Consider the following 23,805-nt stretch of genomic DNA (forward strand, 5'->3'; position numbering starts at 1 on the left):
TATGAACCTGAAGGAATATCCATATATCTGTGTGTTCGTCAACTTGGCAAAGCAAAAGAAAAGTCAAAAAAATTAATAAAATAAAGCTGTTTGCAAGAAATGTTTTGATGAAATGTTAACCAAACAAACAAAAACTGATTTTTTTTACAAACAAATGGCTGCCTTTTCAAAATGTTCATTTAAAACTAGTTATGTAACCTTAGGCTCAAAGGGCCATTTGCCAATAATTCTCCTCACTAGGAGATATTGATTATTCAATGCACTATATGACTTTGTGAGGAGAGAAGTTGGTAAGAGCTAGAGAAGAGAGATCTTGTTCTCCTGGCTTCTGGCTTCAAGAAAGCTAAGTCACAGGATCCCTGACTTTTCTCAAGCCCCTGAAAGGAGAAGACTAGGATGAAGTCAGTATAGAGAGGAGGTAACACTTCAACCAACCTCCAATTCTCCATTTACAATACTAGTCTTTGGGGAATTTCCTCCAGGCTAGATCTGAAGCTTTCTCTCTCTTTCCATCCCCCCTCCCTCTCTTTTTTTTAATTTAAAACACTTACTTTCTGTCTTAGAATCAATACTATGTACTAGGCAATGGGAGTTAATTGACTTGTCCTGAGTCACACAGCTAAATCATATTTGAATCCAGGTCCTCATGACTCTAGTACTCTTAATTCACACTGCTACCTAGCTGCCCTGTCATTTTCACTCTAAGGGACTGAGACTATAGTTTTTCATTAGATTATCCCTAGCATACAAAATAAATATTTCATTCCATTTGTTTGCATTAAAAAACATATATGATCATTTTAAATAGACCTTATTAAAGTTTTTATTTTAATACATGACTCCATCCATGGCTGTGTAAAATCATATGTTACAAAAATATTAAATAATCTGTATCTCGAAGTGACAAAATAAAGAATGACTTTCTCTTGCCATACCACGCTATCTGCACTACAGCCAGCATCTTCATTATCCTCCCATCAGAACCTTGGATGTTACCATTAGGATGCCAAGTTCTAAGAAGAAAGTTCCTCGCTTATAGCAAATTCTTAATAAATGCTTTATCTGTTTTAACTTTAATTTGGAAAGAAGAAAAAATATAAAATGTCAAATATAGTCATTTAACCATAAGGTACTAATATCACAAAGAGCTGTAAGAACAAAATATCTATTTGGCAAAACTAAGAGTGATCAACCTATCACATTCAAGCTCCACCTTATGTATTCTAGGAACTCTCAATTATAGACTTTTTGTATTATTCTCTAAATAATCTAATAAAATCATCTATACAAACTATCATCTGGTTTTTATAACACTATATAAGGGCTTACAGTTGAGGAAAACTATGTTTTTCTGGAATTTTATGTAAAAAAATTTTAATTAATACCTTGGAGATTGTAGTGCAATTCCATGATGCCTAACAAAACTGTTCTACTTTTAAAGTGGGTTTCGTGCAATTTCATAGTCTGCTATGAATGGATCTTTTCCAACATGAATCCAGATGAACCTGTGACCATAGATTTTCAGGTACTCATCAAGATGACCAATAGAACTTAAAGAAAACAATGCTAGAACTATAAATCAAGTTCTTAGTTTATAACACCAAGAAGGTAAATTGTCACTAAGGCATTTTATTCTTCAAAATTTTAGTCTTAAACAAGTTACTCAACTTCTATGGGCCTTAGTTTATTCATCTGCAAAATGGGAGGCCTTGACTAGGTGTCTTCTGAGGTCCCTTCCTCCTCTAGCTCTCTGACCTTAAGATGCTACAATTGAACCCTCATTTCATCTACTGATGTAGCAACTGTCTATATGCATTATCTCAAGTTAAGAGGGAAAATATTCTTTGTGAATTTCTCAGGAAAATGTTCCCATTATAAAGGAAACCTCTTGAGGTGTGTAACTGAATCTTTAACTGAATTTAAAGAGTTGAGTCAAAATTTTAAATCAAGATTAGGTGGTAAATATTAACAACTGTCGAGCCATGTCAGGCATCCTGTGGTAGTTCATCCTCTCTTTATTTTGCATTTTATTTATAGATATGTTCCATTAAATGATTGAACTGTTCTGTATGCTTTATAGAGTTTTTAAGAAGTTACAGAATTGGGCCTTATTTTTAATGAGAATTTGCCAGTTTGAATTCCTTTCCTTACAACACAATGGATGACTTTTGCTCTGAAACTCATTATTTCTTGGTCTCATTACTATTGCTAGAGCTCTGAGCCTTCACTAGTCTGGAAAGAGAATTGTTCTTTAACTTTTATTTCTAAAATAAGAAATCTCAATAGATGCCTTTCCTATTCTTTTCATTTAATGCCTAATCAAAGGGTATTAGTTCCAATTTACCCTGTAATTGGCAGTGTATTCTACATAAAAGTTGTGTTGTTTCTCTTACAGCTCAATTTATAATTAAGCAATAAAAATGAATGAACACTGCATGACACTTGGCATACAAGGTTATTAAAATGAACTAAATATGTGGAAAATCCATTTAAATGTTCTAAGTTAAAATAGTGCAAAGCTATGGCAGTGCTCACATTTGCAATTTTCTCTACTATCAAAATTCAAAAATGGTTTTGATTTTTAATTGAACTGCTGTCAGTTATTAATACTGACAATGGATTAGATTCTTTTGGGTCATTTTTTTTAATTTCCCTTTTCCTATTAAGTTTAGAAAGGATGCTTTTTCACTCTTAAACACCACTCACATCCATGCAAATTCCAAAAGAACTTGCAGAAATGTGAAGTTGAGTATATATGGAAATTAAATAACCTGGGAGTCCTGAATTTGTTCATAGAGTTCCAAATGAAATGCTAGAGCCTATCAATTACTTAATTTGCAAAATTAAAAAGACAGATGCAAGTGATTCATGAGAAGTTCCTCAAAAGTATGTTCCCTAAGAGTCTAAATATATGTTAGGTCAAAAGAATAATAATGCCTCAACTACATTTTTATCTAATCTCTAGAACCATCTCTCCCAATCTTTTACAAAAACAATTTCTCTCAATTTCACTTAACAACAATAAAATCCTATGCTCAGTTTCATCAAGTAAGGGAAGTGACCCTTGGGGCTCTTAAAGTCTGTAGTATTAGAGAACAAGATCTCTCAAGAACCACTAAGGGGAAAGTCTTTTGAGTAACAGCCTGCCAATAGGCTGTGTGTTATCTGAGGATAAGTCCAAGATGGAAAGAGATATGGTCTCAAAGGGGACCATCAGGTAATAAATATTTCTAACCACAGAAACAATTCATGAAACCCATTTACTACAGCATGGAAAGGTTAACCTCTTAATCAATACATGAACCAACAAAAGCATGTATCAAGATTAGTGAAAAGAATGTTGGACCTAGAGAGATCAAGCTTTAAATCATGTCTCTGGCATTTAATAGCTGTGTGACAATTGGCAAATCACAACCTCTCTGAGCCTCATTTTTCTCATCTGTAATGTGAGCATATAATACTTATAGTGCCTGGATAAAGAGATAATGTGAGCAAAAGGACTTCATAAACCTCACAGAATATTATTACCATGTGGACAGAAAGAAGTCAAACTAAGGTCATAGCTAGCTTACATTTAAAGAAACATTCCACTTAATTATTTGGTATAAAGAATTGATGTGTTTTCTTGAAAGCTATTTCTCTCTCCTTGTTGGTTCTTTTACTCCTGTATTCATTTTATGGCATTATTTTAATATTGGTCGGAGGAGATTCTCATGGTGACCTTGAGGTTCTCTGCTCTACTCTGCCATCTTGGCTCCATCTCTGAAAGTCTAAAGAATTAATTTGTGATAATGATAATTCTTACCTAATTCATGGAGACAGGGATAGGGATTACACCTATAATTTCAATAGTAGATGGAATTCCTAGGTGGAGAAAATTCCTTCTTTCAAATCAGGACAGCGCCTTTTCTTCAATTTATAATCTTAGAAAGCTTCATGGAGCACTGAGAAGTTGAATAACTTGCTCAGCATCTCACAGACAAATTGTTTCACAGACAAGACTGTTGTTGGATGATCCAAGGCTATTTGATCTACCACATCAGCTGACCCTCCTAATTTATAAACTTGTTAAAATGAGATTTTCACATATCAGTTTTTCATGAAGTACTCACTTTTGTACATTTTCATTAATGAACAATTTCAGTAACAATTCTTTCCTATCTATTAAATAGGCAATTTTAAATTTTGGTTGCTTAACTGTACAAATTCATTACGTTTAATACTCCATCAGGCAGTTATACAAGTCCAGTTTCCCATCTTTATAAGAATTTTTTAGTTGTCCTTGTTATTCCTCTGCTAACTAAATTAAAAAAAAAAACTAACTGATTTCATTACCTAGCCTATAGTAAATAGAATTGTTATGAGCCATTCCCTTCCAAGGTAGCCATCACTAGTAATGGAAATTTTACTAACTGCAGGCATTCAATAGATCCTTACTGATTGGTGGATGGACTGGCCTCTTTAAAACTTATGAATTTCGTGATATGCCTCCTTGCCCTGTCATTCTCACCGCATTTTTAAGTTTTCCAGACTCTCTTGGCAAAGGACTGAAGCAACAAAAATTAACTCTGTCAAAACAATAACTGATGTAGTTCCTGCTACAATGACTGAAAATCATTGGTGATGCTGAAAACAATTAATTAAATAGACTGAGACTGGACTAAGTAGAAAATGCCAAAGGCAAGTAGCAACATAGTGTAATTGAATCAACCTTGGATCATGACTCAGAAGAAGCTAGTTCTTAAACTGCTTAACAAGAGCTGTGTGGTCCTTAGTAAAGATCGTCCCCTTCTTGAAGCCTGAATGTTCTCATCTGGAAAAAGAAAGGATTCTGCTAGATGACCCCTTCTAGCAATGACTCCATGAGGCTATGAGATAGGGTGACCTACCTTACCATCTGCTCTTCCAGATATAGGTAACAAGGTATACTGCCATACAAATGTGAAGTTTTCTTCAGCTGTTGTTTTAAAGTACAATTGACTTGTAGATATAGTGGTAAAAATTACTAAGAATAAATTGGAGATACACAGACAGCATAAATACAGTTGAATTTTATATCCTGTTCCATGAGCTTGTCTATTCCTGAAAGGTAATGAATCAAACAAGTTATCGTAATTGAATCCCATTTGTCAATTCAGTAACCATTTATGGAGTATTCAGCCACTTTGCGGAAGGTACTTTGGTAGGAGGTGAAAAGCATATAAAGTTAGAAAAGATATAGTCTATATATTTAAATAATTTATAAACTAGTATGGGAAAATGGCATATCTATACACAACACTAAAACACAAATTAGAAAGTCAAAGTTCAGGAAAAATATAAACTATGATGAGTTCACAGAAGGGAAGGTTCACTCCTGGCTGAAAGGATCATGGAAAGCTACTTAGAAGGCATTTGATCTTTAATTAATTAGAAATTACTTAATATTTTAAGTTTTCTGCTCTCTATTCACCTTACAAGACTAAATACATGCCAATTATCATTATCGTTATTATTATTCCATGTTCAACCAACTTTTTAATAATCTAGATATACTTAAGGGAACCTTTCTGGTAACCCCTGTGTAAAGGGGAGACTCTTTTGGTATGTGGGTTCTCCTTAAATGACATATTTATGAATTCAGATGCTCATATATTGAGTTTCCTAAAGCAATTTTTAAAATTTGGTATGAGATGTCAATAATCTAAAATTGGACTGGAAACTTTCACAGGGTTACAAAGCATCTCTCCCACCTAAAAATGAAATAGAAAAACTAAAAAGTAAATGATATTCTTGTTTCTCAAAACCAAGATCATATAGAGTAGAAATTTTGTGTCATGGACTCCTTTGACTATGAAGTAAAATCTAATACTACAATTGTTTGTTGCCTACATTCACCACTGGAAAAAAATGCTAAATTTCCATTCGAAGTTAGGAAATATAAAGTGTTTTTTTTTTCCTCATCCAAGTTCCTTTATGAGCCTTCCTCCTAAAACTATCTCTAGACAGACTTCAGTTATGAACCCTTGATAAAGAAGCAATCTTATTTTTATTGTTCCATCATTTTAGTCATGCCTGACTCTTTGTACTTCCACTCAGGGTTTTCTTGGCTATTGGAGTGGGTGGCCATTTCCTTCTCCAGATCATTTGCAGATGAGGAACTAAGACGAACAGGATTAAGCAACTTGCTTGGGGTCACATGGCTAGTAAGTGTCTGAGGCCAGATATGAACTCTTGAAGATGAATCTTCCTGACTCCAGGCCCTATACTCTATCTACTGTTCCACCTAGCATCACAGTGTTGTAAACAGAGCTCTGAACTCTTAACTCAAGAGACCTGAGCTCAAACCCTACCTAACTCTGACAGACAACTCTGTGATAGGAGCAAATCATTTAACCTCTCATTTCCCCATGTATACACTGGGAAAATAATATTTGCATTAATACCACCACTGAGTCTGTATATCAAAGAGTCAGACACAAGAGAAAAGGGCCTACCTGTACCAAAAGTTTTTAACAGCGCTTTTTGTGGTGGCAAAGAATGGGGAATGGATGAACAATTTGGGGTAAGTAATTGTAATGGAATACTATTGCACCATAAGAAATGACAAACAGGATGAGTTCAGAAAAATCTGTAAAAACCTATGTGAACTGATGCTAAGTGAAATGAGAAGAACCAGGAGAACAATGTATGCAACAACAGAAATATTATACAATGATTAATTGTGAAGAACTAAACCATCATCAGCAAAGCAAGTTTCCAAGATGACCACAAGGGATTTATGATGAAAAATGTCATTCACAGCCAAAGAAGGAACTGTTGGAGTCTGATTGCAGATCAGAGAATGCCATGTTCTACTATATTTCCTTCATGAGCTTTTTATTGTATGTGTAATACATGTCTTCTATCGTGACACAAGTAAAATGGAAATATATATTATATTAAAGCACTACTATAACCTATATCAGACTATTTATCACCTTGGGGAGGGAGAAAATCTGAATCCTAAAATGACAGAAAGCAATTGTCAAGAATATGTAACTTCAAAAATAAATTCAAAAAAAGAAAAAATAATAACATTTGAATTATCTAATTCAAAGAGTTGTAAAGAAAGCATTTTTGGCAAATACTGAAGTACTGTATAAATGTAAGCTGTTCTTAGATTAGGGATCTATTAATTTAGGCAATAACTCAAAACCATAGACAGTAATAATAAAATGATTCCAGGTTATATTTTTTATAGAAATGGGGACTGGATCTGGGATTTCAGTGGCCATGGGAACTCCTGGATAGGGAAATTCACTCTGCCAAAAAAGTAAGCATCTCAGCATCTTTAAGTCCTGGAATTATCTAGAATGCTGAGAGGCTATATTATCTTTCTTTTTTTAATAATATTTTATTTCCCTAATTACATGTAAACAATTTTAACATCCTATTATTAAAGTTCTGAATTTCAAATTCTCTCTCTCCATCCCACCTTTTCTCTCTCAATTCATCCCTTCACCTCCCTGGGATGGTAAACAACCTGATACAGATTTTTTTATGTGCAATCATATCAAACAGGTTGAATGATTTTTTTTAAGGTGACACAACCAGTAGGTGTGAAAGTAGAACCTGAATCCAGATTTTCCTAGATCAGCAGTAAGGTATGCCATGACTTCAGTCAGTCAGTCAGTTTCCAGACACATGACATTGAAAACATGGTAGAGCTAATTCCCAAAATGTTTGTTGTCAGTAATATAAATTGACTCACTATGGCTTCTTAGAGAGGCCTTTCATAGTGTTCTCTGATTCCTTTCCTAATTCACTTAGGAACCTCTGCTCTTTTAAGTTCTGAATATCTACAAAAAGCTATCCAGAGAGATTTCTATAAAAGCCTCTGATTTAAACTCAAACTCCATTTTAGGGCATTATAGATGGGTCTTCTACATAAGATGATCTCATGAAGATCACACAAAAAAGCTCCAGAAAAAGATGAGTCTGATTTTCAAAAACCCAGAGTCTATTCTATCTCTTCAACCAGTGACTCTGCTTTGGCCACCAGTCATCAGAGACACTCTGTTATTAGAATTGTGACAGGCTTGTCAGGCTTAAAATTCATGTCAGTACTTTCACATTCCATTAGTCCCTTGGACCACATTTCATTCATTAAGGCTTCATGCCAAAAAAAATATTCAATGCTATTTCAAGTGCAGATATGAACAAAACTGCCTAGTTTTCCATATTTTTTCCTTCACTAAGGCTTATGGATCCAATCTCTTTCATTACATGTCAAAACTTCCTCCTTTCTTTTTTTTAAATCTTTGTTGCCAACTCTGAAGGTTCAACCTGAGATCTGAATATCAGGCCCTCTCCCTTTCAATCTCCCTTCCATTCACTAATAATCAAGATGCTTCAATCTGAATGGAAAATACAATGCTGTTGACAATCCAAGAGACAGAACAGACCCCAGCTGCTTCCTACCTCACTAGCTGGACTGGTTCCACAACAGTAAAATCAGAAGAAAAAAAGTTTATATAGTAAAAATAATCTCAAGAAACAAGGACTTGGATGGTACCATTTTGTGCAATTTTCCTTGAGTCTGTACTTAATCTTATAATATTAAGGATATTACTTTCTGTAAAACTATACTAACTACATACTCACAGCACAGTTCTGTATCTGCTTTGGTCATGAAAAGCAAATGAGAAGGGAGCATAGCCCACTGTAAAACTCAATTAGTTGTATTATTAAACAAATTACAGTCCTCCCCAGAAAGGAAGATGATAGGGACCAAAAAAGGCCTCTGATTACATAGGTGAAAATCATTCCTACCACCCAAGCAAATTTTAGTCCCTGAGGGGCTCTTCTTTTCTTTTAGAAATGAACTCTTTAAATGAAGGGATGGCCTTCGATTGGGAAATGACTGAACAAATTGTGCTATTTATTGGTGATGGAATATTATTGTACTGAAAGGAAAAATGAACTAGAGAAATTCCATGTGAACTGGAACAATCTCCAGGAATTTATACAGAGTGAAAGGAGCAGAACCAGGAGAAGTTTGTACACAGAGACTGATACACTGTGGTACAATCAGATGTAATGGACTTCTCTATTAGCAGCAATGCAATGACCCAGGACAATTCTGAGGGACTTATGAGAAAGAATTCTGTTCATATTCAGAGGAAGAACTGGAGGAATAGAAACACAGAAGAAAAACAACTGCTTGATCACATGTGTTGATGGGATATGATTGGGGATGTAGACTCTGATCACTCTAGAGCAAATATCAATAATATGGAAATAGGTCTTGATCAATGACACATGTAAAATCCAGTGGAGTTGCTTGTTGGCTTCAGGAGAGGTGCAATGAGGGCAAGGAAAGAACATGAATCATGGAACCATGGAAAAATATTCTAAATTAATTAATTAAATAAAAATTTTCAAATAAAAAATGAACTCCTTTTTGTTGTCACTCAGCCATTTTCAGTCATGCCTGCCTCATTGTGACTACATTTGGGGTTTTCTTGGCAAAAATACTGGAGTGGTTTGTCATTTCCTTCTCCAGTTCACTTGACAAGATGAGGAAACTGTGGCAAGCAAGTTTAAGTGACTCACACAGCTAGGAAGGGTCTGAGGCCACATTTGAACTCAAGAAGATGAGTCTACCTGATTCCAGGCCCTGTACTCTCCCTGTACTCCTTCTAGCTGCCATGAGTCCCTTTGGCAGTCTAGTGAAGCTTATGAGTCTCTTCTCATAAAAAAGTCTCTTCTCATAAAAATATTTTTATAAAGTCATAAAATAAAATACATAGAAAGCAGAAGAAGCCAATTAGATTTAAACAGTGCATATATATATATATATATATATATATATATATAATTTTAAAAACAAGTTCATGGATGCCAGGTTAAGAACACTACTAGTAGTAGGCCTTTTTTTTAATTAAATTTACATATTACTCAGTTAACTCCCTCTTTCCCCTTCTGTCATTGGAGAAGACAGAATTGGATGAAAAGATATATGTATGTACATATATAAATATATAATATTAAAAACTATATCTTGCTTATTGTCATAGTATAAATATTAAAAATTGCTTCCTACTTCACCTCTAGGTAATGAACTTCTCCAAATTTAGCTAAATTAGTACTTGTGTTACAGACATATAATCCATCACCTATCTCATTCTTGAAGTCTTTTCCAATTAGGGTGGACTTTCCAGAGCTTACCTTGTGCTGGCTCAGTTTTTGAGAATTCAGGTTCACCTCCAGGCCACAATGAGGCATCAAAGCAAAAATTCTCTTTCATTTATAAGTATATATGTGGAAAAGGTAAACAGATTTTCATTTCATTTTCATGAAAAATTGACTATTTTTAACCTTTAATTCACCTAGGTTACATTCATTTAATTTTGAGGTTCCTAATATTTTTATTCCTGTCATGGACCCTTTGGCAGTCACATGCAGCCCAAGGTTCCCTTCCCAGGATAATGTTTTTTAAATAAAGCAAAGAAAATGCTTAGTATTACAAATGAAATTAATTATATTTAAATAGTTATCGATTTTTTTAAGTTCACAGATCTTAAGTTAAGAACCTTAATCTATTTAAATGTTGATTTTAATCACCAAATTGTAGGTAATTCTTTAAGTATTCATTTGTGAAAGTGTATGAATCATTTTATTGTTTAGGTGAGCCACAAATGAGTTCGTAATCCACAAATTTCATGAATCCAAGGCCTTTTCTGAAGGACAGTAATTGTGAAAGTTTCCAGAAAATCATTCCAATTATTTAACAAATAACATTTGTAATGCTTTTTATATTCAAGTCTGATGAGTTTGAGAAGTCAAAAAATAATAAAAATGAATGCAAAAGAATTTATTAAGTACTTATTGTGTGCCAAGTAGAGTACTAAGCTCTGGGGAGCAGAAGGAAAAAGCAAGAAAGTCTCTGCCTTTTAAGATAGCACTTAAAGTTTGTTTACCTTCTAATAGAGTTAGACAATACAAATAGGGATATGGTAGCCAAGAAGAATGTTTTGGTCAAGGAAGTCTGACTGAAGCCATAATGTTTATTTGATTATTATTCTCAGAGATAAGAGCTGCAAAACCAAGCAGAATAGCCTGGTAATCTGATTCTGAGCCTAAGCAAGAAGGTAGCCCAGGGTCCTAAAGTTGGAGCTTGAGTTCCATGTTGGCGACAGAAGTAGGAGTGCAAGAAAATTGGCAGCTTGAAGATGTCTAGTAATAATTCATAAATATTCCAAGTATATGCATTTCTATCTAACTTTCTTGAATGAATCATTTTTATTTTTAATATATTTTATATATTTTATTAAATATTTTCCAATTACATGTTAAAATTTTTAATATTCTTTTTTAGAATTTTGATTACCAAATTCTTTCCCTCCCTCCTTGAGAATCAAGCAATTGATATTGATTATACATGTGAAGTCATGTAAAACACATTTCTACATTAGCCATGTTGCAAAAGGAAACCAAGACAAAGGGGGAAAAAATGGAAGTAAAAGGTCTGTTTCAAACTACATTCAAAATTCATCAATTCTCTCTCTGGAGGTAGACAGTAGTTTTTATCTTGCATCCTTTTGAATTGTCTTGGATCATTCAACTTTGACTTGGTCAGAGTGGCTAAATCTTTCTCAGTTGATTAACCTTTTATTACTGTTGTACAATGTTCTTTTGGTTCTGTTCACTTCACTTCACATGAGTTCATGTAAATCTTACCAGTTTTTTTCTGAAACCATCCTGCTCTTCATTTCTTAGAGTACTTAAATATTAAATAGTATTCCATCACAACTTGTCTGGACATTCCCCAGGGGAAGGGCTTTCCATCAGTTTCTAATTCTTTGCCCCCATAAAAAGACATGCTGTATTTTTCAACAAATAAGTCCTTTTCTCTTCTCTTTGTTCTCTTTGGGATACAGACCTACTAGTGATATTACTGGGTCAAAGGATATACACAGTTTTGGGAGTTTTCTTTTTTTTGCAAGGGGGGGAGATGACTGGCTCTTTGGGCATATTAGTGAATTGTTCTACAGAATGGTTGAACTAGTTCACAATTCCACCAAAAGTGCCTCAGTGTTCCAATTTTGCCATATACCCCCCAGGATTTGTCATTTGACATTTCTGTCCTATTAGCCAATCTACTGAAGTAGTTGTAGTTCTCTAATCAATAGTGATTTAAATAATTTTTTCATGTGACTATAGATAGTTTTTATTTCTTCTTCTAAAAACTTCCTGTCCATATCCTTTGACCATTTACCAAATGGTAATGGCTCTTCTTTTTTATAAATTTGGCTTGGTGGCCTAATTTGAGAAATGAGGCATTTATAAGAGAAATCTGCTATAAAAAATTTTTCCTACTACCAACTATTATCCTTCTAATTATGGCTACATTAATTTTGTTTGAGCAAAATTTTTTAATTTCAAATAATTCAAATTGTCCTTTTTATTTCTTATGGTCTTCTCTATTTCTTATTTGGTCATAAATTGTTCCCTCCATAAATCTGTCAGGTATATTTTCCCATGCTCCCCTTATTTACTTTTATTACCTTTTATGTCTAAGTCAATTATCCATTTTGACCTTGTCATAGTATACAATGAAAGATATTTCTCTATGCCTAATTTCTGCCAAACTTCTTTACAGTTTTCCCAGCAATTTTTGTCAACTGGTGAGTTCTTACCCCAAAGCGTGTATCTTTTGGTTTATGAAACAATAGATTACTAAATTCACTTACTACTTTATATTTTGTATTTAATCTATCTCATATCCTATTTCTTAGTCAGTGTCAGACTGTTTGACAATTACTACCTTTGTAATATTAGTTTAAAATCTGGTATTTCTAGGCCATCATTCATCACATTTTTTTATTGTTTCACTAAGTCAATCTTTTATTTATCCAGATGAATTTTGTTATTAGCTTCATGAAATAATTCATTAGAAGTATGATTGGTGTGGCACCAAATAAGTAAGTTAACAGGTAGAATTATTATTTTTAATTATATTGTTTCATTTACCTATGATCACTTAATATGTCAACTATTGTTTAGATCTATTTTAACTGTGTGAAAAGTGATTTGTAATTTTGTTCATATAGTCTCTGAGTTTGTCATAGAAGGTAGACTCCCAAGTATTTTATATTGCCTGAAGTTATTTTAGATGGAATTTCTCTCTTTCCACTGGGTTGTATCAGAAGTATGAAGAAATGCTGTGGATTTATTTTATATCCTACAACTTTGCTAAAGTCGTAGTTTCAACTAGTTTTTTAGAAGATTCTCTGAGGTTCCCTAAATATATTATCATATCATCTGCAAAGAGTGATAAGTTTTATTTCCTCATAGCCTATTTTTATTCCTTCAATCTCTTTTTCTTGTCTCATTGCTATAGCTAGTATTTCTAATATAATATTTAATAGTGGTTATAATAGATATCCTTGTTTCACCCCTGGTCTTAGTGGGGAGGCTTCTAGCTTATCCCTGTTACAGGTTGTAATTAACTTGCTTGTAGTTTTAGCTAAAAACTACTTATCATTTTAAGGAATGCCCCATTGATTCTTATACTTTCTAGTATTTTTAATATTAATAGATATTGTATTTACATGATCAAAATGCTGCTAGTTTTTTTTAATACTGAACCAGATTTACATTCCTGGTATAAATTCTACCTAATCATCTGTTAGGGTCCGGGATTTCGCCCACCACCACTGGAGACCAAAAGACAATGCAATCAAGCAAAAGGGTCGTTTATTGAACTGGTGTGCACCAGCAGCACACACCAGGGGAGCCCCGCCACAGAGTTCCAATTGTAGTCTGGGGATGCTGGGATATATATCCCCTCCAGCATGCATGGCCCCCCAGTCCCTATCTGGTACATACCATTGTTGGAATGTTTTCCAGCATTTATGGTCCCTAAGTTCTTATCTGGGACCTACTGCTGGGATCTTTGACATATTAACTTCCAAGACCCGGCAGTTTCCTGCTCCCTCATTCATATATTAATCTTTGTGATATGTTATTATAATATCTTTGTTAATATTTTACTTAAAATTTTTGTATCAACATTCATTAAAGGAATTATCTATAGTTTTCTTTCTCTGTTTTTTCTATCCCTGATTAAGGAATCAAAATGATATTTATGTCATAAAAGGAATTTGGTAGGACTCCTTCTTTACCTATATTTTCCAAGTAGTTTACTTGGTTTTCAGATAAATTGTTCTTAAATGTTTAGTAGAATTCACTTCTGATCTGATCCTGGGGTTTTTTTCTTGGGGTGGGGGCTCATTTATTACTTCTTCAATTTCTTCTTATGAGACTAGATCATTTAAATATTCTATTTACCCTTTTGCTTATCTGGGAAATTTATAGTTTTTTTTTTAATATTCATCCACTTCATTCAGATTGTCATATTTACTGGCACATAATTAGGCAAAATAACTATTAATAATTGCTTTAGTTTCATCTTCATTGGTGTACATTCATCCTTTTCATTTTTGAGACTGATAATCTAGTTTGTTTCTTTTTAAATCAAGTTAACTAAAGGTTTATCTATTTCATTGATTTTTTTCATTAAATGAACTACTATTTTATTTATTTGATTTTTTTTTACTTTCCATTTTATTAACCTCTCCTTTGACTTTCAGGGTTTCCTTTTGGTGTTTAATTGGAAATTTTAAACTTGTTTTATTCTAGATTTTTTAGGTGCATGCCCATTTCATTGCTCTGCCTTTTCTTTTCTTTTATCAATGTATGTGATTACAGATATAATTTTTTTAACTACTGCTTTGGCTACATCCCACAAATTTTAAAATGCTGTATCATTGTTATCATTCTCTTTAATGAAATTACTAGCTGGATTTGTGATTTTCTCTTTGACCCACTCCTTCTTTAGGATTAGATTATTTTGTTTCCAATTAATTTTTAATCCATGCTTCCATTGCCCCTATTGAAAATAAATTTTATTGCATCATTATCTGAAAAGGGTGCACTTAATATTTCTGCTTTTCTGCATTTAGTTGTAAAGTTTTTATGCCTTAATACATGGTCAGTTTTTGTGAAGGTGCCATGTACAGCTAAGAAAAAAAGTATAATCCTTTATATTTCCATTTGGATTTCTCCAGATCTATCATAGCTAACTTTTCTATAATTCTATTCATTATGAGTCTTTTTATTAAAAAAACAAACTTCATTCTATTCTATCCAGCCTGATTTCCTGCTGTTCTTTGTGCAATCTACATTCAGCCAAACTCATGGTTTCCCATTCTAATTCTACCTTCTCATATCTCTTACACCACCACCCCTATATGTGATAAAGATGACAAATTCTGGATTTGGAGTTGGACATGCCCTTTATCTATTTAGTCTTCAGGTTCTTTGTGCAAAAATTGAGAAATTAGACTAAATAACATCTGTTATTATTTATGTAAAGTTCTCCCTGATCCCTGCCTCTCCTCCATAAAAGATTCTCTCCCTTTGTGCCACTGCTTAACTTCTCCTATATACTTAATAATTGTCTAACTTGATGACAGTTATTTCATATATATCTTCTTCCCTTATTACTCCAAAAGTACCTTGAGAAAAGTCATTATTTTTCACTTTTGTATTCTCGGTATTTGGCACTGTCTTGAATGTAAATAAATGTTTGCAGAGTTGAATAGAGATTAAAGGTAGCATCACCTCGGATAGTCACATTTACCTCATTTAAAAGGGAAAACATATTCCATAAATAAACAAGCTTTGCAATCCATCTTTTGTCAGGAATATCTTTTGGACTATGTGAATTCTTTAAGTTTAAAAACATTTCAGCTTCATGGCATAATTCAAATAATCTTTTCAAATTTTTCTGTCACTAGCCAACACACTTAAATTTGAGTAGTGTTTGGCTATATTTCTTCACATAGAATCATAAATATTTACAAATTGATTCAGAGCCTTTCTCACCAAAATTTATATTTTGTATTGAATAAAGAGTTGATCATTAATTTTCTATCTTTGAAGTTAAAGATATGATGACCAGATACCACCTGATTTTTTGATTGGGTTTCTTTATTTGCCAAAATACTTACTCCAGTATTTCAAAAAGTCGATGATTTTTTTCTTACTAAATTATTTTTCTTGCACAAATACCATAAAATGTTTGGTAGTTTGGTTCCAGGCATAGACCAACAGTTTTAAAACCCTAGTGAAGATGACTTCTGAGGTCTTATTCTAGCTCTAAGATTCTATGATCACAATTGATTGTATGCTTATTATAAATGTGATAGATGGATGATAGAGGAAGGATGTGTTATAAATTTACTATGTACCAGGCACTATTAAATATTAGGGTTACAAATATTGGCTGGCAAGATAGTCCCTATACTCAAGGAATTTACATTCTAAGGAAAGACAACCTATCTTATGCTGCAGCATGATGTGATGTAAATAGTGAAACATAAATCTGCAATAATGAGAGACTAATGCGTAAAAGGTCCAAGCTTATCTATTTATCTGCAAGGCCAAAGGTTACCAAAATAGAGGTCACTGTTCTCTCAGGAACCAAAGACCCCTGATGCAATTATAATAGTTTTTAATACAGCTTAGTGATTACATAATACCCAGAAATAGCCTCCCAAAAAAAATAAGATTGTGATTGCTTCTTAATTACACTATCTGACTATGAATCTTCACCCATTATGGTGACTAGAAAAACCAAATTAAGCAAACATCCTTTTGGCATCATGATGACCAGAAAACCCAAATTAGCCCAACATCTTCTTGTAAGAACCAACCCCACAGAGCCTCTCAGACCAAGGATTTTCCAGAGTTCATAGTTTTATGGAAAGGGGCATAGAATTAGCCTTCTCCTTGAAACACTCTTCAGAAGGTCTCATCTCTTACTCCCTATACCAGTGGAATTCAACACTAGGAAAATACCTTGTGATCAGGTTGAATCATCCTTCAACCTTCCTTTGTACCTCCCTTAACTGGCATCTTGTTTTTTGCCTGTGTATTTAGAGTTGGCATTAAATCAGTGCAACAATACTCTAATTCCCAAAGTATTAAATCCTGGTTACAACGATAAAGCTTAATTACAATGGTTACTATTATGATTAACAAAATTCTTAACTACAAATCAGTAATCAATTTCACAACAGAAAAATAGTCTGGATTAAGTAAAGCAAAAAGAGAGTCCAAGACACCAGAAGGGAAGAGGTAGAGGTGGTAGATCTTAGAAAAATAAATTGAACTAACCATAAAGTAAATCCCATCCCAAAATAGGGATACGGAGAAGATATAGATGTACTTTCAAGTAAATTCTATTAAATATTCAAAGAATAATTAATTCCAACATTATTTAAACTGTGAAAATGAGGGAAAAGAGATCTTAGTAAACTCATTCTTTGAGCTACAGTTCCTAATACACAAAGATTATTTTGAGAGTAGAAATTAATTTTATACAAGTTCATTTAAAAAAATAATATGGATAAAATCTGCATTTTCCAAACAATATCAGAATAGATTTGAATATATATTATGATATTCCAGAATGCAGTACCATGGTACTTAAATGTAGAGAGAGGTTGTTTGAAATATATGTCAAAGGGTTATAAAACCAATCATGATATCAAAACATCACCTTAATCTTCTTTTCCCTATTTATTTTAATCAGACAAATTCAACTCAAAGAATATTTATTAAATGAGTACTATATGCAAGTTACTGTGCTAGAAAGATAAAAAATGGCAAGGTCTCTGATCTCAAAAAATTTCTTTTCTAATAGAGGTAGGTAGGGGATATATGGGCATATAAGCATAAGAAAGGGTTGGGTAGGGGCAACTGAGAGAGAACATTTTTACCTAAGGGAATCATAGAAGGCTTCATAGAGGATATGACCCCTAAGCTGAGCTCTGACAGAAGAGAAGGACGCTGGCAGAGGGAGATGAGGAGAGAGCTCATTCCAGTTCCTCTGTACAGGGATGTGGGGAGAGCACATCAGGTTCAAAGAAGAGCTAGTAGGTCTACTTTGGATAGATATAGGCTGGGTAAAGGAGATTGCTATAAAGTAAGGCTGGCAAAGGCAGTTGAAGCCAGATTGTCAGAGGCTTTAAATACAGGCTGGGGAGTTTGTATTTTATTCTAAAAACAATAGATTGTTCCTCTCTTCAAGACTGCTGGTTCCTTTTTTTTTTTCATTTCAAATTATTTATTTTGCCTGCACTTTGGGAAAGAGGTAGAAAATACCATATTATCACAACTGTGCAAAATCAGTAGTTTTATGGGATTGTAATCACTTTTCATTGAAGAAAATGGAACTATATGGCTTTTCTTCTGAGTCAAAAAATCCTTAAGTCATAAACATATATTTGAATGTTTTCTACAAAGGTAACATTTTTCAAAGTATTTAAAGTCTGCCATTCATAAAACCTAATGTGGGTCTCTTGAGAGATGATTTAATTAGCACTGAGCCTCTTTCAAGTCAAAGAAATTCAAGTCCCTAACCACAAAACATCTCATTAAATTAGTTACCTGTGCCATTGAATGCCTAACATCCATTCTACTGAGTGCATTCCTGTGCTATAAAGTTCTGATGTGTATCCATTATCATTTCCAGTCTCCTGAGATTACACTTCATTCTTTAAAAATAACTGTTGATAGCGTTTGCTTTCTTAGAACTGCTTCTAAATGGAAAGATCAACTATTTGCCAACTGAATCTATTTCTTCCTTTTATCCACATTGAAGAATTTGAAACTTTATTGAAGGCAAACTACAAAATAGTTGGAAACATTACTTCCCCTCTCTGACTCTTGGTTTTCTCATCTGTAAAATGAGTGAGCTGAAGTAGTTGATTTTTGAGGTCCCTTTTACTGCTAAAATCCTGTGATCTTTATGATATGATTCACCCACATTAATCTGAATCCTGGATTCCCAGTTTGGTTTACAGAATGATAATGTACCAAAGTCTTATAGGAGAATAGCAATAGTTCACATTACTAGAAGATTTCCCCCCAGTCATGTCAGTGAAATCACAAAAGGGAAAGCAATAAGAAAGTATTACTGTTAAATGAAAATCAAGGAGTTAAGCTCCATTACTCCCTTTACAAAATGTGAAGTTTCCCTGATGAAACTGGAAGAACAGTTTGCCATTGTCTGACAAAAGATCAGCCAAAAAATTTAGTTTAAAAATCAAGCCTGTCAGCTCTGATAGGCAATTGAAGCAGGAAACAGCTTTGTGCCTGTGATCCTTGTGCCAAAGAGCAGGAGCAATAAAGTATTCCATCATTCCTTCCCCTTCACCCCTTTCCCAGTGGCCATGGTATCTTTCAGGAGAGCTTCTTGCCTAGTGGGAGACATAAAACTTAGAAGAAAGAATAAACAAAGGCAACTTTACGGAGTATTGTATCTGACTGCAATGAAGAGCCAAGGGAAAAAGAAGAGTTGGGTATCTAATAGTCAGGATTAGGGGGAAAGATCCAGAGTATCATGAGTAAATCATGAGAAGGAAAAGGACAATGGGGCCCATGATTCCAAGTGGGTAAGTTGCCTCGGTGATGTGTTCCCAACATTTATGTCTCATAATCGGTATACCATACTTTTAGGTTTATGCTCACTCATATAAATGCTGGTGTCTATATTTATAGGATAGTGCACTCCAGATTTATGGGAGAAATATATTTGTAGCTTCTGTTATTACTATGCAATCTTAATAAATGACTTTGCTTTAAACTAATTGTGTCTTCTGGCTGACTATTAAAGGAAAGCATACCAGTGGAGGTTTGTGAACTCTAGTTTTAGGAATGCAGATCCATAGAGAAACTCGAAACTAAATGCCCCCCTTACACAAGAACCTAACCAACAAAAATATGAGTACCAAGTTGGAGAGATGAGTCTGGAGTGCTATATTTCTGTAGCATTTAAAGGGTGATAAATGTTCACAACTACCCTATGAGGCATTATAAATATAATCTTCATTTTCCAAATGTAGAGATTGTAGCCCTAAGTGGTTATGAATGCTAAGGATCCCATAGCTAGTGTTAGTTAGCATTCAAATCTAAATTCATGTCCAGTACTATAATGACTATCAGCATTACCTCTACTAAAATCTACTATAGTCCAGGATGGTCCAAATGCCCTTCTTAAAGCAACAAGCAGTGGCTGTGACAGTGATAAAGGAAATTCTTATCTCCTTCTTGCCTTTTTTACTAGACTTATTTCTTTGATTTTTTTTTTGAAGAGCCTTCCCTTTTTTAAATTTTTACTTCATAGGGAACAGTTAAATTTAATAACTCTATCTCTAAGAGAATCATAATTTGCAGAAAGGAAGCTCTCCAGTACCTCCACTCAATCTGCATGGTCATCAGTTTAGCATATTGAACATGCTAAAGAAGTCTCAAGGTTTCATTTTGTAAATGCCTCCATCCTCATCAATCCAGATAGATGTGATTTTTGTATGTCATTCTCCATGATTAATCTCTAATTCATTAATATTACTATTCTACATATTTTTATATTAATAATGGCAACTTACAGCTAATAATTTATGGCTAAAAATACCTTAGTTTTCATTATCTTATGTGATTCTCAAAACAAAATCGTATCTCCATTTTCTATAGCAGATTGCCCATACCATCATATTCAATCTCTAATCTTTATTCTCTCCTTATCAAATGGCTCCTTTCATGTTGCCTACATTCAAATCTCTCCTATCCTTAAAAAAATCCTTATTAGATACTACTTCTGCCAGCTATTGACCTATATCTCGCCTCTCCTTTCTTGGTGAACCTCCAAAAAGGCATCTACAATTGATGCCACTTTCTCTCTTCTCATTCTATATAGAGGAAAAAAACTGGTGGTAAAGGGATTCACTTTAATGAGAAACTCTTCAAGTCTCAGAGTTCTTTTATTTTACATTGGCATATACCCATCTCTTCTTGTAAAGTAGCTAAATACAAGAAAAGGTAGGAGACTGTAGTGGATAGGGGGCCAGTTTCAGAATCAGGAAGATTTGGATTTAAGTTTTCATTTTGACACATCCAAAATGTGAAATCCTGGCCAAGTCATTCTCAAGGCCCTAGGCAATTCTCTCAGATGACAAGTTGCAGAACAGTTGCAGATTTGCACTGGCAGAGGGGTTTCCTCAGAGAGTTCCCTAGGCCAATTAAATCACCAAAGAAAAGAAATCTAATACTTTGAAATCAATGGAAGGCATTTCTACCTGATGTTCATTATTTACCAGTGGAGTAGAAAGGAATCCTTTAAAGTTGAGTTACAACACCTGTTTATAGAGGCACTATCTTCTGCAATTGTTATTTATTGCTCAGTTACTGGTGAAAAATTATCTCTTATATAGAAATAAGTGGAGAGAAGAGAGAAAACAAGAATTAATCTCTCAAAGTCCATCTCTGCATGAGTTGGGCTAAATACCTTCTTACAAGTGTATTCATTGTGAATGCCAAATGCAAACTACTTCCAGATTAACAAGCTCCTAATGCACAAGTAATAATTACAATGCAAGTCCTGACACCTGTGGGCTCTTGAAAAACTCAAATAAGGGATGAAGGTTTCTGTATTATAAAAGAAACCTTGAATGTGGCTTCTATTTAATGTTAAAGCTTTGTTTTAATATGAATGGTCTCTTGGCATATAATATCCTAGGGTTTCTATTTGTGTAATTTACAATTTGAGATAACCCCATCTTCTAAGGATAAAATGTATATTTCTCAGTACTAAATAAAAAATAGCACTAAGAGAGTACATTCAGCATGTTAGGCTGTATGTGCAAGAAGGTTTTTAAATGTATTGCTTAAACAAATGAATGATAAATAGCATTGACCCCCACAAAAATGTTAACACTTACAGAATATCTATTTAAATGCCATTTGTTTCTCTTTTCAAGCACAAAGAAAAGGCCTTAAATATCCCCCCAAAAATGCATTTTCAGAGTAGGCACACAAAGAGCCCTGGACCAGGAGTCAGGACACACTGAATTCTAGTCCCAGTTCTAGCCTGATTAATTTTGTGACCTTAAAAAAGGCAATGCACATTTCTAAGCTTTATTACTTTTTTTAAGGTAGGTCTAGATGATGTCTGAGATCCCTTCTACCATTTGCTAATTTTATGAATTGATGCCCCTGGGTAGTTCCCTCAAGGGTAAGATTTCAAAGTGATGGAGCTCAAAATATATAAGTTGACAAATGCCTGAGTAACATTGGATTTTAGAGGCAAAAAGACAGAGGGAATTTATTTGTTTTCTTAAAATAGTAACCTACTATCACCCAATTTGGCTGATTGGATCCTGGCATCGTTCTTTCTGGTCAAACCTGAAAAACATCTGTCTATTCCAATAAGTGGCTGCTCTTACCTTGAATAATGCATAGCTTGATGGCCTGCAATATTAAAATAGAAATCAGTTGTGTGCTTCATCTCATTCGTGTGCCCAGTGGCTTCAATCCAGTGTCCAATTGGGAGACAGTACACTCCATCTACTAAGTTATTTTCATTATAAGTACTGCAGCGGTCATGGTGAGGCCCATTACCTATAACAAAAGAAATGGCATACACAGCAAATAAATCCATGTCCTGCTTATATAGTCTCACAGTAAACTAGAGCTAGACAACAAAAAGTTGTAAATGGATTCAAGAGGCATTAATGAGATTTTCCTTGAGGGTATCTAAGTTTTGAGTAAGCTACAACCTAATGTAAAGGAAGCACTTCAGCAAACTAATCAACCCTTTCAAGTTACTAGGGTAATCTTCAGTTCACTGATACCTAAAGGAGTCACTGCAAATCAAATACTTTCACAGAATAATAAAATGCCTAAAGCACTGATGGCCACCACAGTACAGAAGTCTTCAGCTTTCCAGAATGCAAATTATAACTACTGGGCTTGAAGGACCAGGTTTTTAGTTCTTTTCATCTCTATGGGCCACTGTTTCCTTGACTGAAAAAGAAGGAAATTGGACTAAGTCTCTTCCTAGAAGACCCTTCTGATTCTAAAACTACACATGTACTTGTTTAACTCACCTTAACTAACACAAGGCAGCATGAGAGCTGAAAGATAGGTTGGCGACTTCCGGGTAAACATGGCTGCAATCTAGACGCGACTTGCTTCCCCTCCCCAGCACCGAACGAAATAGACTACCTCAAAAGAGCATAAAAATCACCTTTGGAAGAACAGAGGGACCCTCCAGTACCCCACAGAAATGAAGGTACATGGGGTTTGAACATTTCCACACTATAAGGAGGAGGAAAAGCTCGCACAAAAACGTGAACTGAACCACCCCTCCCCCCCCACTAAACCAGAGTAAGCTATCAGAGTGCTCACTGGGACAGCGAGTGAGTGAGGAGCATCTTTGACTGGGGGGAACACCAGGGTCCTTGGGATCTAAAAACTGCAAGGAAACGACTTCTCAGGGCGGCCTCACGGGAGAATCCTGCTCTGAGGACAGGGGACTGCGGAACTGAACTCCAGGGTGGTTGCGCTGAGAACCTGTGCGGAGCTGAGCACCTGGGGGGGCTGGGCTGATCACCTGGGCGGTTGGGCTGAACACAGGGGCCCACGCTCTAAGAAACCTCAGAGGCTGGGAAGAACTAGTCTGAGGCAACCTAAATTAACAGAAAACCCGCCCATATCACCCAGACCCCAGACCAAAAAAAGAAAGTGGAATAAAACCACCAAAGGGATGGCTCACATGTCCCAAAATCAAGCCTCCAAGAAGAAAGGGGGGAAAAAAGTGACTATTGGAAACTTTTATGGAAGGAGTACCCAAGGAAAAGAAGAGAATGAGGATGAAATCCAAACAAAATCAGAACATGCCTCCCAAAATGGAAACTATCCACAAGCTCTGGA

The 23,805-nt window shown here is 34.6% G+C and overlaps 1 protein-coding gene across 2 annotated transcripts in view; it reads right to left on the reverse strand.

Annotated features, from left to right (window-relative positions):
* The window catches only part of EPM2A (EPM2A glucan phosphatase, laforin), a 171,800-nt gene that overhangs the window by 82,096 nt on the left and 65,899 nt on the right, over positions 1-23,805 (reverse strand). For both annotated transcript variants that reach the window (XR_008916704.1, XM_007484693.3), the window contains exon 2: positions 22,317-22,491. Coding sequence is in view for 1 of the 2 variants with exons in the window: in XM_007484693.3 (XP_007484755.1) it covers positions 22,317-22,491 (175 nt within the window). In the remaining variant the exon portion in view is untranslated. The remainder of the gene's footprint in view (positions 1-22,316; positions 22,492-23,805) is intronic.

Source organism: Monodelphis domestica, chromosome 2 (genome assembly GCF_027887165.1).
Source record: "Monodelphis domestica isolate mMonDom1 chromosome 2, mMonDom1.pri, whole genome shotgun sequence".
Lineage (NCBI taxonomy): Eukaryota > Metazoa > Chordata > Mammalia > Didelphimorphia > Didelphidae > Monodelphis > Monodelphis domestica.